This window comes from Dufourea novaeangliae, unplaced genomic scaffold (genome assembly GCF_001272555.1).
Source record: "Dufourea novaeangliae isolate 0120121106 unplaced genomic scaffold, ASM127255v1 scaffold170, whole genome shotgun sequence".
In the NCBI taxonomy this organism is placed as follows: domain Eukaryota; kingdom Metazoa; phylum Arthropoda; class Insecta; order Hymenoptera; family Halictidae; genus Dufourea; species Dufourea novaeangliae.
The window spans coordinates 113,389-137,899 of NW_015374081.1; the positions used below are offsets into that span (position 1 = coordinate 113,389).

Consider the following 24,511-nt stretch of genomic DNA (forward strand, 5'->3'; position numbering starts at 1 on the left):
GTGCGTGTACATACGTGTGCGGCTCTAGGAAACGGGAAGAACAAGAACAAGGAGAAAGAGGAGTGAGAGAAACCAAAACTCATCAGGAGAGGTAATTGTTGTAAATTCAGAAAGAAGGAAAGTGAGTGAAGGGAAGAGAGGAGGCTAACTCCATAAAGTGTGGATGTGCAAGAGTACTATCATCGGAGCAAACAGAGACCCTTTCATAGTCTTTCTAGTCTAATTAATAAGAGATTACTAAAAAATTAATAATAATAACAATAATAATAGTGAGAATAAGAGTAAAGTGGAGTGAGAGTGGGACTGAGAGCGAGTGTGAGAGTGAGAAAAAGAGTAAGGGTAAGGGTAAGGGTAAGGGTAAGAGTAAGGGTAAGGGTAAGGGTAAGAGTAAGGGCAAGGGTAAGGGTAAGGGTAAGGGTAAGGGTAAGGGTAAGGGTAAGGGTAAGGGTAAGGGTAAGGGTAAGGGTAAGAGTAAGGATAAAAGCAAGGGTAAGAGTAAGAGTAAGAGTAAGAGTAAGAGTAAGAGTAAGAGTAAGAGTAAGAGTAAGAGTAAGAGTAAGAGTAAGAGTAAGAGAAAGAGTAAGAGTAAGAGTAATAGTAAGAGTCAGAATGAAAGTCAGAGTAAGAATAAAAGTAATAGTAAGTATAAGAACAAGAATAAGAAAAAATAATAATAATAATAATAATAATAATAATAATAGTAGATAATAGTAATGGTAACAACTGTAGTACCGTTAACATCGGCTGTAAATACGCTACAACGATTTAACTTTTGTTTTGATAACACTTCACTACTCTTGGTTGTACATCTTTCTTTCTATTCTGTTCGGGGTCAAAAGATGCCCTCGTTTAAAGTTTAACGTCGAAAAACGTTGACGCTGCTTTGCGATGAAATTATAAAGTTAATATTGTTGAAGGCCTCGAATAATTCCTTTCGAAGTTTTCTTTTGGGCCGTTAATCGCCAAGGGGCGCATCCAATGATCGGATCTAATTGTAAGAGAAGGAATACATTTCAGCAAGATTGAAATTTTCCTCCGTCGCGCTAAAAGTAGCATCTAGGTACGCGCGCGCTACAAAACTTACACCAGCGAGTAGAATCGTTCTTACTTTTCGTTCAGTTCCGTCTCATCGATATTTTCGAATTACAGCAAACGAGCAACAACACTTATGGATTTACGTAATACATATGCCTATACGAAGGCTATACGAAAGGCATTTCTGATATGAAAGAACAAATTGTAACTGATGCGCGCGTTGTCTGAAATGTTCATGTCGAGCCGTATCGTTAGTTATACGTATGCGTACGTGAAAAGAATTTCTGCCGAAACCAATTTAAGAGATTTTTTCTACGAGTTAGATCGAATTGAAGAGAATTCGTTTAACGGATTGCTTCTAAACCGATGGGGCGGAGCATCAGTTTGCAATCATATATATGCATAATACACTTGGACACATTACGTGACGCGCGCAATCGCGTTTCAACCTGTTAGTTTACACGATATAAAAATCTCCTTTACTCGTATCCTTTTCACTAAAGTATGTACAAACAAACTGTGATCGATAATTGTGTTCGAATGTAGTACACGTTCTTCGTTTCCCAGCGAAAGAATACAACATACTACATACATATGTATACCTGCTCGAATGTTGCGCGTCCGTTTCATTAATAGATTAATATATTCGGTAACGACCATTTTTATCGCCTCGTGTGCCGAACAGAAACAAAACGACCAAATATGCGTAAACCAGAAAAAATACAATCTTTTATACTTTTACTGTTTCGTTCGTTCGTTCGTTCGTTCGTTCGTTCGTTCGTTCGTTCGTTCGTTCGTTCGTTCGTTCGTTCAACCTTAAGATCGAACTTTCGTTCATCCATTCGTTTATTCGTTCCGTTTATTCGGCGTTGCGAGGCGTTTTTCCCGTGTAAGTTAAGCCTTCTGTAACAATGAAATTACTCGTTAGGAAATTTGAGGCAGGCAAGATATTCAGAGAGCCAGACAGTCGATGCGACGTTAGTGACGAACACGAGTCGTTACGTTTCACTCGATCGCGCGATTTATAGCTTTTACATTTTCAATTCAATCGACAGTGATTGATACCGCGAAATGATGGACGTACCGATTAAAACTACCTCCTCTATGCATTGTTTCGCATCAAACACCTACAAGAATCGATGAAATTCTAGGATGGAAAAGTGAGACGATTTTTGCTTTTTAATGATTTCGGTACATGTCTGTGCGTGTTCTATTATTTGAAGAAAAAGCTAATCAGTGTTTGATATGGTTACGGGTATACATATACGTATACTGATATAGAGATACGAATAAGAATTAGAAACAAGTCCGTAATGTATACAGGTATACAAAACTCAAGATACATGTATATGGAAATAGATATGTATCGCAGAGACTGCAAAACATACGAGTATCTTTGTAAAAAAAATGTCTTGTCTTAGGTCTTAAATGATCCAGAAAAGTATTAACACGTTCACTGTCGCCGTAACAGCGTATAGTGCTTCTTCAGGTGCCACATATCCAGTGATGCACGTGGCATAGAAGTAAAAATTCAGTATACTTCATCGGTGATGCACATGGCAGTGAAAGTGTTATATGTATGTATAATTTCGTTCGATATGGCCCGTCTTGCAATTGAAATGCGATATCTGTCTGCAATCGCACGAATGCGGAACGTTTCGTCGTTGCGTTTCACAAGTTTACGGTTACGTGTATAACGTACCTACAAGTAGACACAGTTCAAAGGACAATGCGTGGATGGAGATTTCTACGATCGAAAGAAACGTTGCTTTCCGTTGTAAACGCATAGGAACGTGTACCTTCTTCGACGTCGCATCGTTTGTATTTACGGCAGCTCTCATTTCGATAATCGATTGAGAAAAAATAACAACGATCCGAAACAAAAAATGAAATGGTTCTTATTATGGTCGAACGATCAAACGAATTTTTTTTCGAAGACTGCATAGAATCGACGGAAAGTCTGACACGAAAACGCGCGCCTGTTCCGAAGCGAAAAAATATTCTTTCGATCGAACCTACTAAACAACAATTATTCTTCTACGACGAATCGCGGTTCGGACAAATCCTTAAAACGTACTGTAATTAGTCCCGTCATGGGAATTATTTCTCTCTCTCTCTCTCTCTCTCTCTCTCTCTCTCTCTCTCTCTCTCTCTCTCTCTCTCTCTCTCTCTCGCTCTCTCGCGCGCGCACACACACACACACACACACACACACACACACACACACACACACACACACACACACACACACACACACACACACACACACACACACACACACACACACACACACACACACACACACACACACACACACACACACACACACACACACACACACACACCTGCTTTCTCTCTATCTCGCTGTCTTTCTATCTCTTGGTATGTATGTACATATGTATAGCCAAAATGATTTACTAGTCGAACGCAGAATTATTATCAAAGTGCTAAAAATCATAATGGTAATGATAATGATGACGAAGATACTGACAATAGCGATAATAATAATATCTAGTAACAGTTCGAATCATAATAATTATGACAATGAACGTGATGTTAATAATATTAATAATGGTATTAGTAATGTTGATGGTGATGATAGTAATAATCGTTATGATACCGGCGGTACCGATAATGATGAACAAGAGGAAGAAGAAGAAGGAGAAGAAGAAGAAAACGACGACGACGACGACGACGACGACGATGATGATGATGATGATGATGATGATGATGATGATGATAACAACAAGAATAATGGTAATAATAATTACAGTAATTAGAACCAACTGCCTCCACTGAATTTTGTAGAAAGACCACCGATGCCCTTGCCGAACATACTTCCAACCTTTCCAACAACATTCGATGTAACGTTGCTGATATTAGCCACATAATTTGCATCTTCACCGGCGACATTTTCGACGACCGTTACTTTTGTCTTCGGTCGGTCCTCCTCATCGTTACCATTCTCTGAAAGCCCCCTTTGAAAAGGGAGAAACAAAAATATGTTTAGAGTCTATGCAGGTCGAACTTGTTCGAATTTATACGAGCACGAAAAGTTTGGGCAGAGTTCGAGCTTGGCATGATATTCAAACCTGAGAAAGGTACGAAATCGTTTCAAGCAGCTGGACTCGATCAAACGATTCAAGTCAAGTGAGACGTTGGAACTTTTGAAGCAACTCAAGTCCGGGGGTCGTTTGCTAGCAGCATTTAAGATTGAGGGGCAACGAGGGTATCGATAACCGACTTGGAAGCGTCCGACGTCCATCGGACCGACAAGAGACCAACAACACCGATAATACCGACTCGAACGATTTGAAAAATGTTTGAAGGTCCGATTGGGTTCGAATCGCTCGATAAGCTCGTCGAGTAGCTTGAAAAATTTCAACTTTTTCCCGAATTCAAACGTCTCACCAGGTTCGATTCACTTGCGGACCTATCGCTACCAACGTGTACGTCTACACATACACATTTAGACCCCAGAGACAGAGTGTATCGAGTCCACTTGTTAAAAAGATGAGATTTTACATGTTTCCTGCATAAAATATTTCACTCTGTCTAATCGTGCTTCGATATAGGTACATAATAGTGGTAAAAATGATATTAAGTTGGTATTTTTAAAACAGTGTAAAAGTTCAACACATAGGGGAATTAATGCAAAGATCAGCATCTCTAAGTAGGTACATAATACATGTACGTATAGAGACTTGTCTTAAATCGATTGAATACTTCGAAGGTAGGGATTGTTTCTCACCGAGAAATTCTTAGCAAACGGTTCCAAAGTTACAAGAAGGTTTTAACAGCTTTGATTTGCTCTCCTCTAAAGTTTGAAAAGTGTGACTTAATACGACATTTTGGCTCTGGGATCTAGATATAGATATGTACGTATAAATGTATACATGTTTCTTTCAACACTCACTCTTCGTTCTGAGCGCTCATGGTTAAGGCACAAGTCGCTTCTTCCGTCTGCATTCTCTTAGCTATAACCTGATATGGCTCCGAATTAAGTTTCTCCTCCGTGACACCTTGCAGCTCGAAATCGGAGTAAATTTTTTTAACGATATGGGCGAGGCAGGTACACTGATATAAATGCAAGCTGCATTCGGGTCTCTCCATTAGCCAGTTGCAGAGCATTTGAATTTGTGAAGCGTACCATTGCTGTGAAAATGAAAGAAGAAGTTATTTAAAATAAAGAAGAATGTTTTCGGAGATAAGAGGAAAGGTTTATCCGCGAGGGGAGATCGGAGAGAAATGTAGCAGAATCGTATTGTCCCTTACTTCGAAACACGTCAGAATCCATAAATCGTCCAAAACTTTGCCCCGAACTTGATCCATACAGTTCCTCGTAAAACTTACGTAGGCTTGTCCCATTTCTTTTCCGCTTCCCGACACCTTCTGAAAGCAAAGATTTTTCAGCATTTCCCGGCAGATCGATTATCCGCGACATTCTGAGCAATGTTTTCTTGATGCCGTTTAAAGGAATAATCGATTACCGTGAAGCTAAGAATGGAACCTATAAAAGATCCCTCGTCGTAACGGGACAGTTTGGATAGTGTTGTTTCTAATACCGTAACGAGTTTATTGATCATTCCTTGAGTCATGGCCGCCGAGATCTTTTCGATCAAATCGTCGATTTTCGCGTGATAGTTGTGCTGGAAGCAAATGAAGAATATCCGAGTTGTTACATAGTGATTTCCTGTGGTTTTAGGTTCAAAGAAATTTTAAATCAACTAACTCACCACATCGACACCATCGATGGTGCAAAGATAAAAGTTTTGCTTTTTTGCATCCAAAATAACATTAACCATCGCACACATTTCCGATGGAATAATGTAATCCGTGGAGGTGAAGGTTACGCCTTTCTTCAACCATTGCTGAAAAGCCGTGTCTGTGCGTTGAATGCAAGATTCGATCATGTCACAAGCCATCAACGTCAGCCTCTGTTCCAAATGTTGACGAAACTCTTGATCCGGCCAGTGGAGATCACGAATAAACGATTGTAGAGCATCCAATTTCCAAAACAGCTCCTCCGAGGTAGCGCACCCATTCCCTTTTATTTCCCAGCGTTCCTTTTCAAATCCTTTTTGAATCGACTGAGCGATCGACGTTTCCATCAAGTCCACGTAACGTACAACCAACGGAGCAAAAGTATCGCGAAGATGTTGGTGAAATCTACCGTTCTTTAAATTATCTAAGAAACGAAAGAAAAGGAAAGGAAAGGAAAGTAAAGGAAAGGAAAGGAAAGGAAAGGAAAGGAAAGGAAAGGAAAGGAAAGGAAAAGATAAGCTTCAATTCGAGTAGATTGAATTTTATTTTCCGAAGAATTTTCAAACTCACCGTCTTCCCTCAAGTAATCGTTTAAAATTTTAAACAGTGGAAAACTGTCCCACGTGTCCGGTGGTTGTTCGGCAAGCACTTTGTCCATGTCGACAGCGAACAAAGACCAGAAGATCTCGGCGTGCTCCACCATGAGGTCGCTAAACCAGGCGAATGCCTGCGGTACAGTGTAGTAGGAGCGGATCGTGAAAATATTGGACGTCACACATATACGGAGGGCACAGTGCGTCTAACTCAGAGCGGTGGGGGTGTCGCCCTGAGTAAAGAATCCTCGAGAAAGGAAAAAGAACTTTACGAATGCAGAGTTTCGGTTTAAATGTCACCGGACTATACGCGTGTCAATGTTTATCGAAAAAGGACGAATTCAGATTTCATTCTATGTATATTTTCGCGAGCTCGTATTCCGAGAAAATAGATACCTCCATATTGGAATTTCTGTATTACTCTCGAGAATTCCGGAAAGCAACAATCAGTTCTAGAAATCCAACTAATACCTCCGAGTAATGCTCTCCGTTTTGCTGAAGTAGATCCACACACATTTCGGAGAGGTGTATGAGATCTTCGAGCTTCTTGCTAGGAGGAACGCACACGTCGCCGCTCAAGTCGTCTTCGATCTTTGCTTCCGCGGAGAGTTTTGTGTAATTAAGGAGAGCTGCCGTTTCCAGACATGTCTTGATCAAGTCTTTCACTTCTTCCGGAGCCACGGGACTGACTCCATCTTTCATCATTACTCGCTCCAAAAGCGACAAAGTAGCCTTTAACGCGCCCTCCGGTCGTCCGAACGGAAAGCTGTATCTGTTAGATTACCATAGAATCCATAATTCCAACAACTGATCGATTTTACTTATATCCAATCGAGCTCGGTAAGTACAGGTACGTTGGCAAGGTTGTGACCCATTCAAACTGTTTCTCTATGTATAAATATGAAAGAAAAGGGAATGGGTTACCTGAAATTAGTGATTTGCTTTTCAAGGATTTGTCTCAGTCTCTCTTTGATTTCTTGAAATTTATCCTTCTCTTCGTGGGTGATGGATCCAACGCTGTCGGTTCTATTCCCATAGACATGAGTAGCGCAAAAGGCAAAGCTAAAGTGCACTAGGGTCGGGTCTATCATGAGACATCGATCGATTCTGTCCAGCAGATCGTTTAAATAACACAAATGACGAAAGCATCCTCGTACGCCGTACCTGTATACCATAAAAAACGAACGAAAATATCGAATACCCCTCGAGACAGTAGTGTCTCCTTGTTAGTCAACTGTCAGCTGGTAACCCGAAAGAAATTGTGTTCTCGAGTAATATGTAAATAGATATGTAGAACAGCAGTACCTGGCGCAATACTCGTCCAAAACGAACAGCTGACCGGGAGAGAACCAGCCGAGTGAGCAATACGGGTCGTTCAATCGATAATCCAAAATCAGATTTTGGAGAAATTTAAAAAGAGCATGGTGATCGAATTTGCAAGGATCCGCGCTAATGTAATCCTCCATTCCATGTTTTTTTGCTCTATCGGCGTCACCCTGTATCTTGCTGACGGTAGAATTTTTATCCGCGACGGAAACCGGAGGCGTAGGTTTGTGAGATTGACCAGTCGCTCTGTACATAACCATCACCCATGTCTGACACTCGTTTTCGTCTTCCGAGGCGAACACTATGTTGTCTCCTTCGCGAACTGCATTGAAATAGTACCTGTCGAATTGAATTTTCTTTCGAAAAGGGGTTGGCTCGAGACGACGTGTTGTTATTATTGGACACTCCCGGACATTCAACCTAGGCGGATATCGTGACGTTTTCGGACCTCTTTGTCAATTCATTGTCTAATTGTAAATCGCTAAAATGACTAAAGTGACTAAAATCACTAAAATCACTAAAATCACTAAAATCACTAAAATCACGAGCAAAAGGTGATAACTAAAGTCCTTAGTGATAAGCTTAGACGGCGGCGATATCGGGAAACGATGGCAAACGTTAAATTACTGTCCATTCTCTCCGACACTTGTAACAGTGTCGAGGAAACCATTGTTGAGCGTGAGAGTGTAGGAATAATATGATGTACATATTATAATCACGTCTACTTACCTTCCGCCGTCCAAGTTCTCGCCCACCATCATATTGGCAGAGACGGGTTCGATGTAGTCGACCGTGTAACCATCGAGTTGCATCATTTCCGATGGCTCGCTCCTTTTTTCTTTGTACGAGCACATAGCAAACGTGTACTGTGAGACCTGGACCAACACGTGGTAACGTTTCTTCCACTTTTTCCACACAGATTTCCCTATAGCGTAAAGGTAACCGCAATGTTTCATGTTGAAAGGCTTGTCCATCCGACAACCAATCTTTATACGAAGATCTCGATCGGGACTGTTCTTCGGAACAACCAACCGATACCATTCCGGCTGCTTGCAAGCGAGCGGCGTCGGTCGTATAATAACTTTGCCCAATTCCTTATCCTCGAGAGCCAACATTGCCGAGTTTTCAGTATAAAGTCGAACCTTGACAACTGGTAGGGGGTGCATGGTCGTAAAGTCGCCCTGAGTGTCCCACCTGCGAGCGATTCGATCAAAAGGTTTAAAAGCGCCTAATTTCATGCACCAGTACCGACTACTACATAGACGCTAGGTACTACTAGTGTACCAGGTACTAGGTAATAGGTACTGAACAGATCTATTCAATTTCGATTCAACTATACTCACATAGGTTTCGATGCCTCTGCGTGATCCGTTTGCAATTTCTTGCCTTCTACTTCCATCGTGCAGAAAACAATTTTATTCGGTGGGAGACTTTTCAGCCCTCTAACCTCGATCACGACTACGGCCAACTGAAAGGTTAAGCCGACATCCATTTTGGTCAGCTGGAGTTCAGAGTCGGCAGAGTCACCTTCCAATTTGGAGAGGGAACCCTGACCGCGACAGCGGGAACGATCACGCCGGTGATTGTAACGCTTCAGTTTCGGCAAGCCATATTTACTATCTATCGAACCCTTCGAGACTGGTAACGATTCCAGATTAGCCATTAGCAGATTAATGGACGATTTCTGCTCCTCGATGTAAAGCGACTCCATCTCTTTAACGAGGAATTTTGGCATGAGTTTCCGATTCTGCGTGAGAAAGAAAAGGCTTGCGATGATATAGAGTCGGTTAAACTGGAACAAGCCTGAAAAGAAGAGTTGGAAAATACAACGAACGATACCTTCTCCATTTCGTTGACCTTTTGGAGACGACCGTCCAGCTCCCTCCTGATGGCAGCAGCCTGCTCGTCGGCCGAGTCCAACAGGAGGGCGCTGAACAGAAGCTGATGCTCGAACTTTTTTATGCCGAGGATTTGTTGGAACATGTCGTACAGCTGTTCCTTCGACAATATCATCTCTGAGATCAAAGACTGCTGTTGCATCCTGGAGGGCCTCTTGGTCTCCTCGTCACCCGTACCTTTCATGATACAATCGAATTTGGCCAGCCAGGATGTAAGCACAGTCTCTTTGCTCAAGCCATTCATTTCTGGAAGCCGTCGAACACGTATCTCGATGTTCTTCTTGAAGACTTCGCGAAAGTCGAGCTGCGAACAAGCGCCACTCTGCACCATTTGAATTACTCTGTCCGACGTTAAGAATACGTCGTAATAATTCTGTATGGCGTAGCGGAACGCTTCGTCTGCCATGATCTGTGTCTCACCCTTCAAGAAACTCTGCAAGTCAGAATAAATGCCTTTTAAACTTTGACCCGGGCTGGTGTACCATTCGAATCGAACGACGGTATAGCGTGCCGTGAAAGCAAAGGTTACGCGTGCACGAGAAATTCGAGCGTATGTAAGATGCCTACGTATGGCTTCTGAACTGTTCCCAAAAGGTTTCTTGTGTCCCTTCCCGCCCGCCGCTCCTTTTCTCTTTCGCCGCCGTGCAGTAGGTATAAGCAAAGCATCATCGGTAGCTATATGCTATATGTATTATGGTATACCATATACATATGTAGTGAGGCGAAACAGAAAGCGAAGGGCCAGCCCTCGGCTCACCTGAAAGCGAGAGCATATTGTCTCGAGTTGTTGTTTGGTCACTTTCAGTTGTCGCCTGGTCATATCCAATGGTTGTTTGGCATTGAACGGATAAGAGATGCATCTCGATACAAACACGTACAGCTGAATCCTGGTCTTTCTCTCTTCTTCCTCGCGTTCTTGTTTGTCCTAGAACGATACGTCATCGTTCACTCACGGTCAAACAAGCAGGAATCGTGGACGGACAAGCCTTGCGATTTTACCTGTAGGTCTGTCTCGGTTTTCTCGCTCGCGACCGAAGGTGAGGGACTGGTGGGCCTCTGAGAGTAACTGGCCGCATCCTGCGTAGCAGACATCGACGGCGACAACGAATTCCTTGCTGCGGCGAGATTCGATGCGTCTCGAGCAGAAGAGCCATCCTGACCGGCACAGCGAGGCGTCCCGATAGGACCGTGGCTTGACCCTCCAGGAGACGCAGTCATGCCCGAGGCCAGAGAGCTCAGGCTTCCGCTAGCGGGGCCGCTGGCGGCCCCGAGACTTCCGGCCGGTCCGGTTTGTCGCCGAGAACCGTACGAGCTACCGCTCCCGCCTCGAGCACCTCCGCCGCCACCGGCACCACCCCCGCTACCGCCGGTACCACCGACATCCTTAGGATCTTTCTTCTCCTCGTCACTCTCTTCGGACGAACTGGGATCGATCATCTCGTTCTCCTAAGACCTCCCCCGAGGAGGCCTAGCTTGGTCACAAGTCCGACGCCGTTCCCGATACCCCTGCAATCCAACAATTTCAAACGAAAAATTCTTTCTGGAAACCGGCAAGCAAAGACATTGTAGACACACACACAGAGAGAGAGAGAGAGAGAGAGAGAGAGAGAGAGAGAGAGAGAGAGAGAGAGAGAGAGAGAAGGACAAGCATCGGTTCGACTTATTGTCGACTTATCGTTCGATTAATGTCGATCGATTCCATTCGTCCTATGTTCGGCTACAACGTTTCCACGTTTCCGATCGAGAATCGAATTGCACACGTATGTATGCATACTTAGTTACCGTCGCTGCACGCGATCGAACGCAACGCGCAAATGTCCGCGTTCGCGTACTCCCGCTAACAGAGAATCTCAGCCTGAGATTGACCGGGAACCGATCCCGAGATGCTAGGACAAATATATTTTTTTATTTCCGTGAAACCGTTTCAAAAGACCAAATTAGAACACGGTTCGTATACTCCACTAGAGTACCCGTATACAGGCTTTACCTTCTAACCTAGATATGCAAATATTTCTGGCGCGACGTCGATAAGTCGACACACGACAAGACAGCACGAGACGCGGGAAATCATCTAGCCAAGTTTCAGACATTCTACGGTCAATAAAAATCAACGATTTAGGGACCATCGAGCAGGTGTACGCGTCAAAAAGGTCACATAAGTCAAATATTTATTACACATCGTACGACACACGAAATCTCGACAACGGTATCGATCCGGTAAACTGGCTCTGATTTCTTCGACGAGTCGATCGTCTGTATTGCGTGAATCGAACGTATACCATCGTTCCGGGGATTCAAATCTTTCCAACCAATTAAAAGTACACCGGTTCAAAATATTTATCGGTTCGCAATCTATAGTTTTGGTGTTTTCGTCACATTCCGCACTGGACGATATTTAAAACCTGTCGTCGGAGATAGCCAGATTCTGTCATTTTTAGCCAAGCTAACGAGCCGAATTAGATTCCGATATGCTTTATCTGTTCGTCGTCCTCTTTCGGAACATCTCGACGAGTAGACGAATTGATTAGGATTGCTCGGATCTTTTGCAAATTCATTCATACATCAATAAGGACGAATCACATATGTACGTGTAAAGAGATATCGAACGTTTTTACACCGCATTCGTTCATTTCGTCGTGGATGCAGCTCAATGTATTGACGTTACGAAAAAATTGATCGATTATCCAAAATTATGACAGTAGTATAAATACTTTTATCGGCATTTCCTTGAAATAAAGCAATAAAGAACATAATAAAGTCTGCCGTTCAATGCGTTACCTCGCTTCCGATTAGATAAATTGGATGCGAGTTATTTTTTCCACGTCCTTCCTGGGTCTGCCAGAAAGACCGATAAAATGTCTAAGGAACAGGAAGTTTCACGGAAGGCGCAGAAACGATGAATATGCTGATTCTCTTTCCTGTCACATTCATTTTCGTCGCCGTACGGATTAGAAGCACGTACATTTCTAGTTAAGAGACGAGATTGTACGTTATCGTTACTCGCACTTCCCTCGTGGGCGTCCATTACTGTTGCGGCGTCTACATTTCCGTCGAACTCGAATCGCCTTTGCCTTTAGACTTTAGACGTAGCGCGGATCTGTTTTTGCTATAATCGAGGCAAAATAAATTCTTATTCAATTGGTATAATTGAGAAAAAATTTGCAACGGAATGACGAATGTCGACACGATTCGAACAGGACAAACATACCTACCAATATTCCCAGAGAATTTACTGTGACATGTGATATTTCGACATGCAAAGATTGCAAAGGCATTCTTTCTTGGGCATCTGTATCGGCATTCAGTCGCCGGGTATGTCGAGGAACCAAAGGATTGCAACGACGAATTTACTTGTTCGTGCAAATCTTATTTTTGATCCTCTTTACACACACACACACACACACACACACACACCCTGTCGCTCCCACCTGTGATCTCTCATTTTCTCTCTTATACTCTCAATCACTTTCTCGTTTGCTTTCTCGCTTTATTTCGTGCATGCGCGCACCGTAGCACCCACGATCGTTATTGCGAACCAACTGAAACCAACCTTTTTTTTTCAAGCAATACGTGACCACGATGACCCTGAATATTGGCTGGTCATTCTACCTTCATATTATCGTGTTTAAATACGCTTGCGGATATTCGAATTGTACCACGTCCCTGTAAGGTGATTTTCTTTGTACTCCGTTACTAGGCCGAAACACAAGATAAGAAAACGATACTAAAAAACAAAAACTTCGGCAACCTTCTCACCGCAATTACAACTAGGACATTTGTTCCATTTTCGTCGAGTATAAACACTAATTAGCGAAAGTAGACGAACATATACCCAAAGATCGCGATGAACTAACGTACCCGACCGCCTCTGTTCGTCAACTGACCAACTATTTGGATGGCGCTAACCACGCCGACGCCGACGCCGACGCCGACGCCGACGCCGACGTCGACACTGATGCCAATGAGAAACCATTTGCGATGATAAAGACAGGCTTCTGAAGTTTTAAAAAATTAAAAAAACGAAAGTGATAGACGGAGAACGAAAGAAACAAGTATGCAACCAGGCATTAAAGGACTATAACTAATAATAATATCCATCAAATATTGTAGATTGATCAGGTCAAACATGAAAACAGAATTAGGAGAAAAATCAGAATGTAAATGAAAGAAAAATCATAAAATGGACAAGTTAATTCTAAATACTTGTCAGAAATAGATAAAAACTGAACAGAATAGAAACAAGAGAACATAAACAAGTTGGGATGTGGGAAAGAAATAGCACGATAACGAAAAAAAGGGACGAGTGAAGCAGTCAGTAACGTGGGTGTGTCGAAACAGGGGTATGCCATGGTAGGGTCAAAGTAAGGATAGTTTCTAGGCAGGGACGAAGCGGTAGTAAGCCATCGATCGGGTGCGCACAGTCGTCGATGCTGACACGGCTGCAATGCAACCACTCTTTCATCACCGCTAGTCATTCGTTCCGTTCCGTTGCATTGCTTCCGATGTCGTCGACTTTTTGTACCAACAACTTATTAAAACCGCTTCTCTAAACTCATCTTTCCTGTCTCGTTTCGCATCGACTCGATTTCATGTTCACAATCAATTTCGTACCTACTACGAACATACATGTACGTAACTTTTTACATAAATATGTTTGCATTATAGAATTGCTATGATGCGCTTCCTCATTTCCTTTTTCCTTTTTTGTACACGACAAAACTGGGATAGCGTATCGAATTCGATGGATCAAGTGGACGGATTTACAGATTAATTTAGACTGAAATTACGTTCCACGTCATATCTACCGACAATAATTATCTTTCTCCTCTCATTTACCAGTTGCCCACCGCTCAAGTTCAATCTAACATATTGCGTGAAATCACGAAAATAAATGAATAAACACACACACACACACACTCTGATGTATTTGTGTACATAAATTTTGTGAGCGTCGTTTAATTACTAGTAGACGTGCACGTGTTTGTTGAAACCACGGATTGATCTCGTAAGCGCGTGCATGGTTGTCAGCTGTCACAACATTTCATAAATGGCAGCAAATAAATTGACAACTATAGAATTCGATGCATCTATTCCCAATAATATTCGTGTAAAATTCATCGAATCATCCCAGAACTTAGAAGGTGTTTGTTAAGCAGCATAAGCTTTCGTTATTTCCTTTCACAGGGCAGAATCAGGACGATTACCCGAAATCCTGGCGTTGTGCCAACTAATAAAAAAATAGGTTATCGATCGATCGCTCGCTCGGTAGTAGTTTTCCTATAGGTAGCTGCAACCTCAAAGTCGCTAACAAAATCGTCAACTCTTCCTACGTCGCCGATTTATTTACCGAAACTACAATATGTCCTTTTTCTATTTACACTTCTAGCGACTTTTCGATGTTCCGGCTCTATTAACTTCAAACTCATTCAAAATCCTTATTTAAGCTATAACATGCGGACAAAAACAAATGAATTAGGGCATGAGGCGATATCACTACACATCCAACACATATTATACATACATATATGTCTGCATCTACATCTACTATCATACGCCGAAACGCACTTATGTTAATTTTCTTCTGCAATGTCTCCAATCATCTACATACATACATTTGCGCGCAATTGACACACATATCGTTCGACCAAATAATTACATGTATGGCTGTCGGTAAACGGAAAACAAGAGAATCCATAAATTGGAAATCCTTAGGACTTAGGAGAAAGTAAACACAATGACAAAACCATTAGATACATCAACGGAGTACATATTAAGAATTATAAATGAAACTATTAATAACAAAAACAACTAAATCGTAAAGCTTTTATATATGCTACCAGATATTCGAAATCTTAAGGCAAAATTAAATACTTCAAACTGTGTGTTCAAATTTATTTTCGTGCGAATCAATATAATTTCTGTACGTCTGAGAAATCTTGGTTAAATAATGGTACTTCAATATCCGAGGTGATACATTCACAACACTTCTTAAAACAGAGCTAAACGGAGTGCGGACTGATTGCTCGTGAGCAACAGCGACTCGAACTTTCCCTCCCATATTATTCCCACTATGGTCCTCAGATTGACTCGTTCGAGTGTCCCTACCGTCCCTACCAACAGACTTCCCGCCACGACTCGAAGGAGTCATTCTGAGGTCTATAGTGAGGGTAAGCCGGGAGGGGAAATTCGTGTTGCTGTTTCTCGTGAGCGAATCGGTTGCGCAACTCTGTTTTGAAAAATCAGCAAGAACAGAACAATTCGAATTTACATTAGATTTAGGACGTAAATCAAATTAACTTAAAACAAGCCTTAGACTCGATAAATCATCAAATTTTCTTATCTAAATTATGTAGCCTCAATGTTACAGTTTAATAAAAATGCGCACGGGCATGCTAATAACCCCTTATTATAATGCTCTTAAAGTACACGAAACTTTTAACAGTACATATCGAATGCATGCATGCCTTAGTATCGTTTTTTCAATAAATTTCGCATTCTCGAAGTACATTAATTACAAATTAGATGTTGCTTCTGTACTTAAAGAATCCCTGATAATACGTAGAATACCCTCTATTATAGGATGCATTGGTGCTATCTCAGCTGGAACATACCTCACTTATTTGATTGTTGTATAATAGTATAAACAGAATTTTTACAAGATAGATTAAACATTTTGTGGGACTTCGTGCCGCCAGGAATTGGTTTTACCGACTGTACCGATACTTTGAAAGCATAGATGTAAGCCGATGACTATGAATTCCGGCCATAGTACCGTGTACATACATATAGGGTATCTCAGCTAACTTGACAGGTCACACAGCGTTATATGGAGAGCATTTGCTTGACCAAGCACTCGGCGTGTAGCTTACAGAACGTACATTAATCCCCTGCCATTGACAATAACAATAAACGACCAGAACACTGTTAAAATCGCATTTAACCGCGGAACACCACTATTTTTTCGACCGGTGGCGCCACTCGTGGCAGTTCGCTCAAACTGCTAGCCAAATCATACCGACAGGTGAGTGAAAATTTCTAATGATCTACAGCGTGCACGTAGTATGTAAATATGATTTTGACTTTCATTCAAAATATACAAATATTTTTCATTGGAATGTTTGACTTCTATTCCGCGGATATTATTTTCTTCAATTAAAAGTTAAAAACGTCCTACTGTCAAAGCGTTTAGTTATCATTTATTCATTCATTGTGTTTTAAAAGCAAGAATACACGCATGCGCCACAGAGAATGTTATACCGCGACTGAACCCATGAACATAGGAATTCGTAGACGGAGCGCAAGGTTCCATTCTTAGGTCCATAACTGGATGTAAAGACTGTAGTGCCCTCGCTTCGTAGCAAAGTTCAAAAATACACTTTGTTTCTTTAAGGCAGGCCTGTCCAATATCTGGCCCGCGGGTCATTTCGCCAGTCGACGCGGTCCCCACCATCACTCAGTCCATACCCCACTACTCGCTTGCGCTGCGATGCGCATTGCGATCGTGCGGGTAGGAATTTCTGGAGCGTCAGAAGTGGGGACAGTCAGAGCATGTACACACGCTTTCTTGCCTCTATATCGCGTCGGGCTTCTTGTGGATATGGAGGGGGGTCATTCCCCTCGGCTGAAAGAGCAAGCCGGTAGGGACGATTATCGATTTTGGCCCGCGGGCCACAAGTTGGAACAGGCCTGCTTTAAGGGATCACCCCCATCACGGGAGTTTCCGGACTTATACATATATACGACCGTGGTTATGGCTAAATCGAGAGGTCGTCGCGAACGAGATTTTCACTGAAATCGATGGCGATAGCTAACAATCGAGAGTCCGCGATTGTTAATCGATACGCGAATCATCGATATTTGCGAGAACAAAATTGTAGATGTGACAGCATGTGACAGTGATTCATGGTAGCGATTGCTATGCGTTGATGAACGTGAACGAACCAGAACGAACGAAGATTACGTTGATCGAGTGGAGAGTGAAGTATCCACCAGTAGTTCATTTGCTTGTTTGTCAAAGGAAGCGAGAAACAAACGGAGCAAAGCTATGAAAAATTTGGCAAAGATGAGGCAACGGCAAACATGAAACTCGTGTACCGCGAAATTCTTCAACGATAATCGACCATCTGTTCTAACCATGTTCAAGATCGGGGCAACACGACCGACAAACAATTCAAACCCACCGAGTCTCGTTGCGTCGAACAGACCAACATGGAAGTAACCTGTTTACAGCAATACCTGTGGAATTGTTTCAAGATTATTCTGAACGTTACGGTGACGTTTGCGAGAACTCGCAGCGGACGAACGACCGTTCGAATCGATGGATGATAATTAATCCGGAACGATGTAAATCAACAAGAATTGATCATACAGAAAGCGAACGGACAGACGTGCAGCGTAATTGTCGTCATGCATCAGTTACTACACCTTCGTAGTCGTCCTTTGCAAACGCTTATTTTAGGATTGATCGGCTTGACTTTTTACGCGTATTATCGCACCACATATTACGACGTCCCACAGTACGCCATACCTCGAAATAACAGTGAGTATTGTTTTTCACGTTCTCTTCTCCATTTACTAGAAGCTAGTAAATGGACGTCAAACATTTTCTTTGCAGCTTGTCATAAGCACTTTGTTTTCGCGTAGGTCGTGTCGCGTATCAAGAGGCATTCAAGCAACGTATGAACACCAGCGTCGAACAACGCGTGGCGGTGGCGTCAAAAAATTCTTCCTCCGAGCCGTCTATCCTCGCGCCCTATAATTTACAAGTTACTGGCAATCTGTCGAGTCCCGCAGCTATAACTTCATCGACGTCCTCGATTTCTCCGAGTCAGTCCTCTGCGAGTGTTTCGGTCGCCGGTTTCAAGCAAAGCAGCGAAAGGCCTACAGCTCGAAAAGAGAAAACTTCAAATGAAACCAAAGAAGTCACCGCATTTTCCAATGAATATTCAGCACGAGCCATCTATGAAGCTGGTCACACAGTACCGATACCTGAAAGATGCCCAAATTTTGGGAAAGAGATGGATCTGGTTATAATAATAATGTCCGCTCCCACTCACCTAGAGGCTCGAATGGCGATACGACAAACATGGGGTCATTTTGGTCAGAGAAGCGACATTAGTATCTTGTTTATGTTGGGCAAAACACTAGACTCCAAAGTGGAAGCAATTTTGAAAAAAGAACAAAAGACTTACAATGATGTGATACGTGGGAAATTCTTAGATTCTTATTCTAATTTGACGCTTAAAACGATTTCTACCCTGGAATGGGTAGACAGTTATTGCTCCACTGTTAAATTTCTTCTAAAGACTGACGACGACATGTTTATCAATGTTCCGCGTTTACAATCTTTTGCAATGAAACACGCGAAAAACAAGAACGTAATATTTGGTAGATTGGCGAAAAAATGGAAACCAATTAGAAATAAGAAAAGCAAATACTATGTATCTAGAACGCAGTTCAAGAACACCGTTTTTCCAGATTTTACTACTGGCCCGGCTTATCTACTGTCTACCGATGTAGTGCGCAGGTTGTATGAAGCTGCATTGGATCAAACGTATCTGAAACTTGAAGACGTCTTTGTGACTGGAATTGTGGCAGATAAATTGGGAATCAAACGGACGCATGCTAACGAATTCTTAAACAAAAAGATATCATATAGTGCGTGCAATATTCAAAGAGGCATCAGTATACACATGGTCAAATATAGCGAACAATTTGATCTTTGGAAAAAATTACTCGACGGCAAGAGTAAATGTAAGTGATAAATAGTGATCACATGAAATTTTTTTTGCTTTTGCGTACTCGATACAAGTTTCTTGCATCGCGTCAACGCTTTCTCGCACTCATTCGTCAGGATTTATATTCGATGGATCGAATCAGTGTTACCTGTTTATTTGGCGGCCGATTCGATCAATTTTCGATATTTAAGCCGCGAGGAAGAATCGAAACTGAAACTCTATCTGTATATTTTCACGGAACGTGCTCTCTAGATTTAACGATGAGGTTAACAAAGGACATTTGTGTATTTGAATAACACAGATTAATGCCTTTCTTGTTCAACGCCTATCACGTACCCGTCTCTACAGTAGATTTTCGATAAATGTTCAAAATAAAGTACACAATTTCCACACCTCATTAATTTTGAGTCGAGTCTCGCCAGCTCACCTTTGTATTTTGCCAGCCGCGATGGTCGAGAGAATCGACAAAGATTGAATTGCTGCTTACCGGTGAAACAACCGTAATTCAACGATAAAACTTTTTTATTTTTGGTTCTTTGTTAACGAAAATTTTATGAACATATTCGTGAAATTTCGTCTGATTATAATTATACCAAACACGATATAATTTTGGATCATATTTGCTTATTTCATATTGACTCGTTTTCTTTCGTTATCGCTTCTAATAAATTACAAATGACTCAAATTATACCGTGTTTGGTATTATTTTCATCAGGAAAATCTCACCAACATGTTGATAAAATTTGCATTAACAAAGAACCAAAAATAAAGGAGTTTCATAATTGGATTAGCGTTGAGGCACCAATACGCAAGCTTTCAATTGTTTCTTGGCTCCCAAATTTCCAGCCAAGGAAGGGAAATCGCTTGCGTGTTACATTATTCGCTTGATTGGTTTCAAGGGGGAGCCTCCCAGTAATGAGGATGAAGTAGCTATGCATTTAAAGTATAGATCTTTCAGAACATTTATCGAGAATTTACTGTACTTAATATGTTTGTATTGTTACAAAGAACATACAAGTATCCGTCGCAGAACCTGAATCGCACGGAACGCATACAAGGTTGTATCTTTTGGTTGAAATACGTAATATTTATCTACTCGTAATTGCCAATTGACCAATAAGTCTCGAAACGATTCGTCGCAATTGAAAATCTATTCTCCACTCCATGGTGCCATAGGTATACATACACGAACAGAAATGTTGCTTTCGTATTGCGAAGTCTTGTCAAACCATTGCACAATGACGCATGATCAAAATATTCTTGCATTGAGCATGCACGATCGACAGAAATTATTGGAAAGGTTAACGAAGATAACGAAAAACGAGGTAATCGGGTCGTTGCATTTTTTTTTTTATAAGTATTATATACGAATGTAGAATGTAGAAACTCGATAGTGATCGATAAAAATAATGTTTTAATCGCAATACGAATGCAAGTAGCATATTCGATTTGTTATTGCAACTCTTCCGGAACTGAATGTAAATTCTAATGTCATTATTCTAGCGGCATTTGTATAAAATGCATGCTTTAGATATTTACGAACGTGCTACGTGTTCCTTTTTGGAATCGTTCAGCCAACTGTACCTAATAATTCCGAGCGAACACATTGAGCCTGTATGACAACAGTGGACAATCAGTTTATCGTTTGTAGGTCAGTATACAAAAAAAATTACGATAAAACAGAACAGTCTCGTCAGTGTATAAACTGGCCTGATCAATTCGTTACATATATCGCGCTTGTCGTTTTTCTACTGTTCACGCATTAAACAGCAATTTTTTAATACGATATTACACAAAAGATAACTTGTTTTGAAGTTCGATTAGCCGATAGTTTTCTTATCATAGATCAATATTTTGTTTCCCTATATTCTCGAACAAATTAGAAATATGTATGTCTACTAAGGTCCTGTTCCCTTTCCTTCTTATCCAGCTTCCTAGAAATGTTAATGAATCTTCGTTTGTGTATACATACATATACACTATGTATTTGAACGCTCTCTGACTATTTCAGTCATCAGCAGACATACGTATCATCGAGTGATTCGATTGAAAAGTATATTCCTTAGTCGAGTTCCTCGTTCAAGGAATTACTAAGTAAGGAGTGATCCTCTGCGTTGGATGAAGCAGGGGAAAGTATACTTTCTATTGAGATTTTAGAGATTGTATTTTAGGAAAAGTATCAAGTTTTAACCATGATAAGATACCGCTTATCCAACATGGATATGATTATCTTTCATTTTAACAAGAGGCTTATGTAACATGACCTTTGCGCGACTTTTACGTTGTTGTTACAAGCGTACAGGTACAGCGAAAGAAACGTAAGTTCACGATGCTGGGACAAACAGTTTAAGAGTCACAATGCCTTCCAAAATGATCGGTGTATCAATAATCGTACGACGTACGAACATTATTTGTAACTAGTATGTACATTCCACATGCCGTTGCTAAGCTAATTACTATTCTCGAATAATTTACATTTTATTTTTATACTGTTCCGTTACGAGTAGGTCTCGTCCGATTGTACGTTCGATCGTCGCTGAGAGGATTGATTCCCTAATAAAACAATTGTTCCTGTTTTACGTTGACTATACTGCGAAAATAGAATTCAGTCTCAATTCGACATTCCTATTTTATAGAAAATATCCATTCATTATGCTCATAAAAACCTGCATGATCAACGTATGCAACTACACTAGTAGATTTTACTTTTTTTTTCTTCGCGTGCAAATTGGTGTTTTTTTTTTAAATTATTTTTTCTAATTACCGGTTTATCTGATATATAAGGTACCCAGTCAACCAAATTTAGTCCAATGCCTGTTATAAGGTCGTGGCTACAAGTTTGATGCAAGGTTTGTTTATGAACAATTTGCGCGCATATGGACAGCAATATACTTAGCTTTTGCTTTACCATTTTGTCGCCAACCGTTGTCTGCAGAAACTGACAGTTATGGTTTTTTAGACAACTTTTGCCATTATTTGCTGGCTATTTGCTTGAAACTTATCTATTCTGAATTTATCTGTTACAAATAACCAAATGTAAGTCCACACTGACAAAATATAAAAACGAATAAAAAAAGGACATGTAAAAAGTAACATTACTAAAATATCTATTAACGATACGTTTAGAATAAATTGTTTTATGTGTAGATAAGTGAAATAATACATATATATTTTTGCGTTTCATGTTTCATAACTGTCATCAACTGTCATATTTATCCCTTAACCACCGACGAGGTATAAGAATAGACCTTTCGTCCAATGTATTTCTTCGGCCCACTTTTCTGGACTAACGTTACCGGAAAATATTTGGCGCCGAACGTTAACGTATCTTAACGATTCATATCTCAAAAAATTGCTCCCAATTTGCTACTTCCGAATCTGAGATTGCTCCCATCGCACCGTTTATATTTAATGAGATATTCGCAAATAAAGGAAAAATTTGTTATCTGCGAAATAGATAACAAATTCCTCCTGATCTGTTTTATAATATTCAATGGTCAGATATCTTAATAACAACTTATTAACAAGCAGCAATTGAAATAGTTTTGCATACATGTTACGTAGGCTATGACGACATACATGGCATTGTTGTTCCCCGGTTTTCGCTAGGGGAAAAAGTGACATAGGGGAAGGACCTCCTACATACTATGCTCCTACTTCTTAAAATGGGAATTACGGAAATTTATACGAAATTAACATTCATTTTAACCATATTTAATGTAATGCAGTACTTGAATTATATTTACCAAGTAGTAGTACGTCCTTGCCTTATGCCACTTTTTTCAAAACTATTTCAATTGCTGCTTGTTAATAAGTTGTTATTAAGATATCTAACCATTGAATATTATAAAACAGATCAGGAGCAATTTTTTGGTACCATGATCTGGTTGTAAAAAGACCATTTCCTATCTATTTCGCAGATAACAAATTTTTGCTTTATTTGCGAATATCTCATTAAATATAAACGGTGCGATGGAAGAAATTTCAGATTCGGAAAGTGCAAATCCGGAGCAATTTTTTGAGATATAAATCGTTAAGATCCGTTAACATTCGGCGCCAAAGACCCTGTGTGGTGAGAGCGTGGGGTCATAGAACCCCCGCAGGAGGCTAATAGACCCCGTGCATGAGATCGTGGGGTTCTAGAACCCCCGGTGGAGGCGCCAGAGTCCCGATGTGTGGATTGTGGGGTCATAGAACCCCATCAGGAGGCGCCGTAGACCCCGTGTGTGAGATCGTGGGGTTATAGAACCACCGGTGGAGACGCCAGAGACCCCGTGTGGTGAGGTCGAGGGGTCATAGAACCCCCGATGTAGGCGCTAGGGACCCCGTGTGCGTGAAATCACCGACGAGGTATAGGATAGACCTGATTAGACCCATCATCTTATGGGACTTCATGTCTCATGTTCTGAAATACCGATATTGTAAAAAGTCAGGGATTTTCTGCTGCCCTCTACGTTATGAGAACGGTGAATTTGTGAACTACGTTAAATCCATTCGAGCTCAACTAGTCTAACTTCTACAGTGTTGTCGAGTCTAAAGTACAATGTTGTCAGATCATGAGTGTTCGGTACATCGGAAAATCATCGAAGGGACCATGGTCGTGAACGGATTCTCTTTCGTCCGTTCACTGAAAAGTAGACGTATTAGAAAGGAGTCTTGCGTTTGTAGTCCCGACGGACCTATTGGTTTCTTTTCGCGTACAAAACAGTTATTCCGCTTAATATTGTTTTTATGAATATGTATATATATATTATTATGTACATTTGTGTAAATTATTTTATTATTCCATTGTTATTACAACAGTTTAACAGTGACAACGAACGCATGTATATTTTCAAATATCGGACTAACAGTATATTTTTATTCTATATTATTACATATAAGCGAGTAATACGTATCAAAAACGTAATCGAAACACAGATTTTTATTTCCTCACAAACATCGCATAAAAGATATTTCGTTATATTGACGTTTGTAATAATTATGGATGTTGCGGGGAAATCTATTGACATTATGGAACATGTAACGAAATACCACTGTAACACTTAAAAAAGTTTTTAAGTTCCATTTATATCATTGTCCTGCGAAAATGTTCATACTTCCAGCAACATTCATATTCCAATCAAAGAATTTACAGAATAAGGAAAAGGAATCTAAA

At 40.9% G+C, this 24,511-nt stretch overlaps 2 protein-coding genes across 2 annotated transcripts; one reads left to right on the forward strand and one right to left on the reverse strand.

Annotated features, from left to right (window-relative positions):
* Positions 1-833: 833 nt before the first annotated feature.
* On the reverse strand, positions 834-13,469 carry LOC107190654 (calcium-dependent secretion activator). Its single transcript, XM_015579496.1, has 17 exons — positions 13,365-13,469; positions 13,167-13,279; positions 10,616-11,122; positions 10,374-10,541; positions 9,558-10,049; positions 9,062-9,465; positions 8,448-8,912; positions 7,698-8,057; positions 7,317-7,556; positions 6,864-7,164; positions 6,370-6,526; positions 5,772-6,223; positions 5,526-5,684; positions 5,311-5,427; positions 4,952-5,190; positions 3,807-4,013; positions 834-988 (listed from the first exon to the last, which is right to left on the reverse strand). The coding sequence occupies exons 3-16, from the start codon at positions 11,051-11,053 to the stop codon at positions 3,812-3,814; spliced, it is 4,194 nt and encodes a 1,397-aa protein (XP_015434982.1). The 5' UTR covers positions 11,054-11,122; positions 13,167-13,279; positions 13,365-13,469; the 3' UTR covers positions 834-988; positions 3,807-3,811.
* Positions 13,470-17,965: 4,496 nt separating this feature from the next.
* LOC107190673 (beta-1,3-galactosyltransferase 1-like) lies at positions 17,966-19,795 on the forward strand. Its single transcript, XM_015579519.1, is given in 3 exon segments — positions 17,966-18,155; positions 18,260-19,263; positions 19,265-19,795. Coding segments are annotated over 3 exon segments (1,257 nt in total). The 5' UTR covers positions 17,966-18,022; the 3' UTR covers positions 19,385-19,795.
* The last annotated feature ends 4,716 nt before the right edge of the window (positions 19,796-24,511 follow it).

Bases quoted from the DNA above. Each gene is read 5' to 3' on its own strand.
- LOC107190654 (XM_015579496.1), bottom strand. From the start codon at position 11,053: ATGATCGATCCCAGTTCGTCCGAAGAGAGTGACGAGGAGAAGAAAGAT. The intron at 9,466-9,557 runs GTATCGTTCGTT...TTTCTCACGCAG, and splicing joins AGGTCAACGAAATGGAGAAG to AATCGGAAACTCATGCCAAA. The intron at 6,527-6,863 runs GTATTAGTTGGA...ACTGTACCGCAG, and splicing joins ACGGAGAGCATTACTCGGAG to GCATTCGCCTGGTTTAGCGA.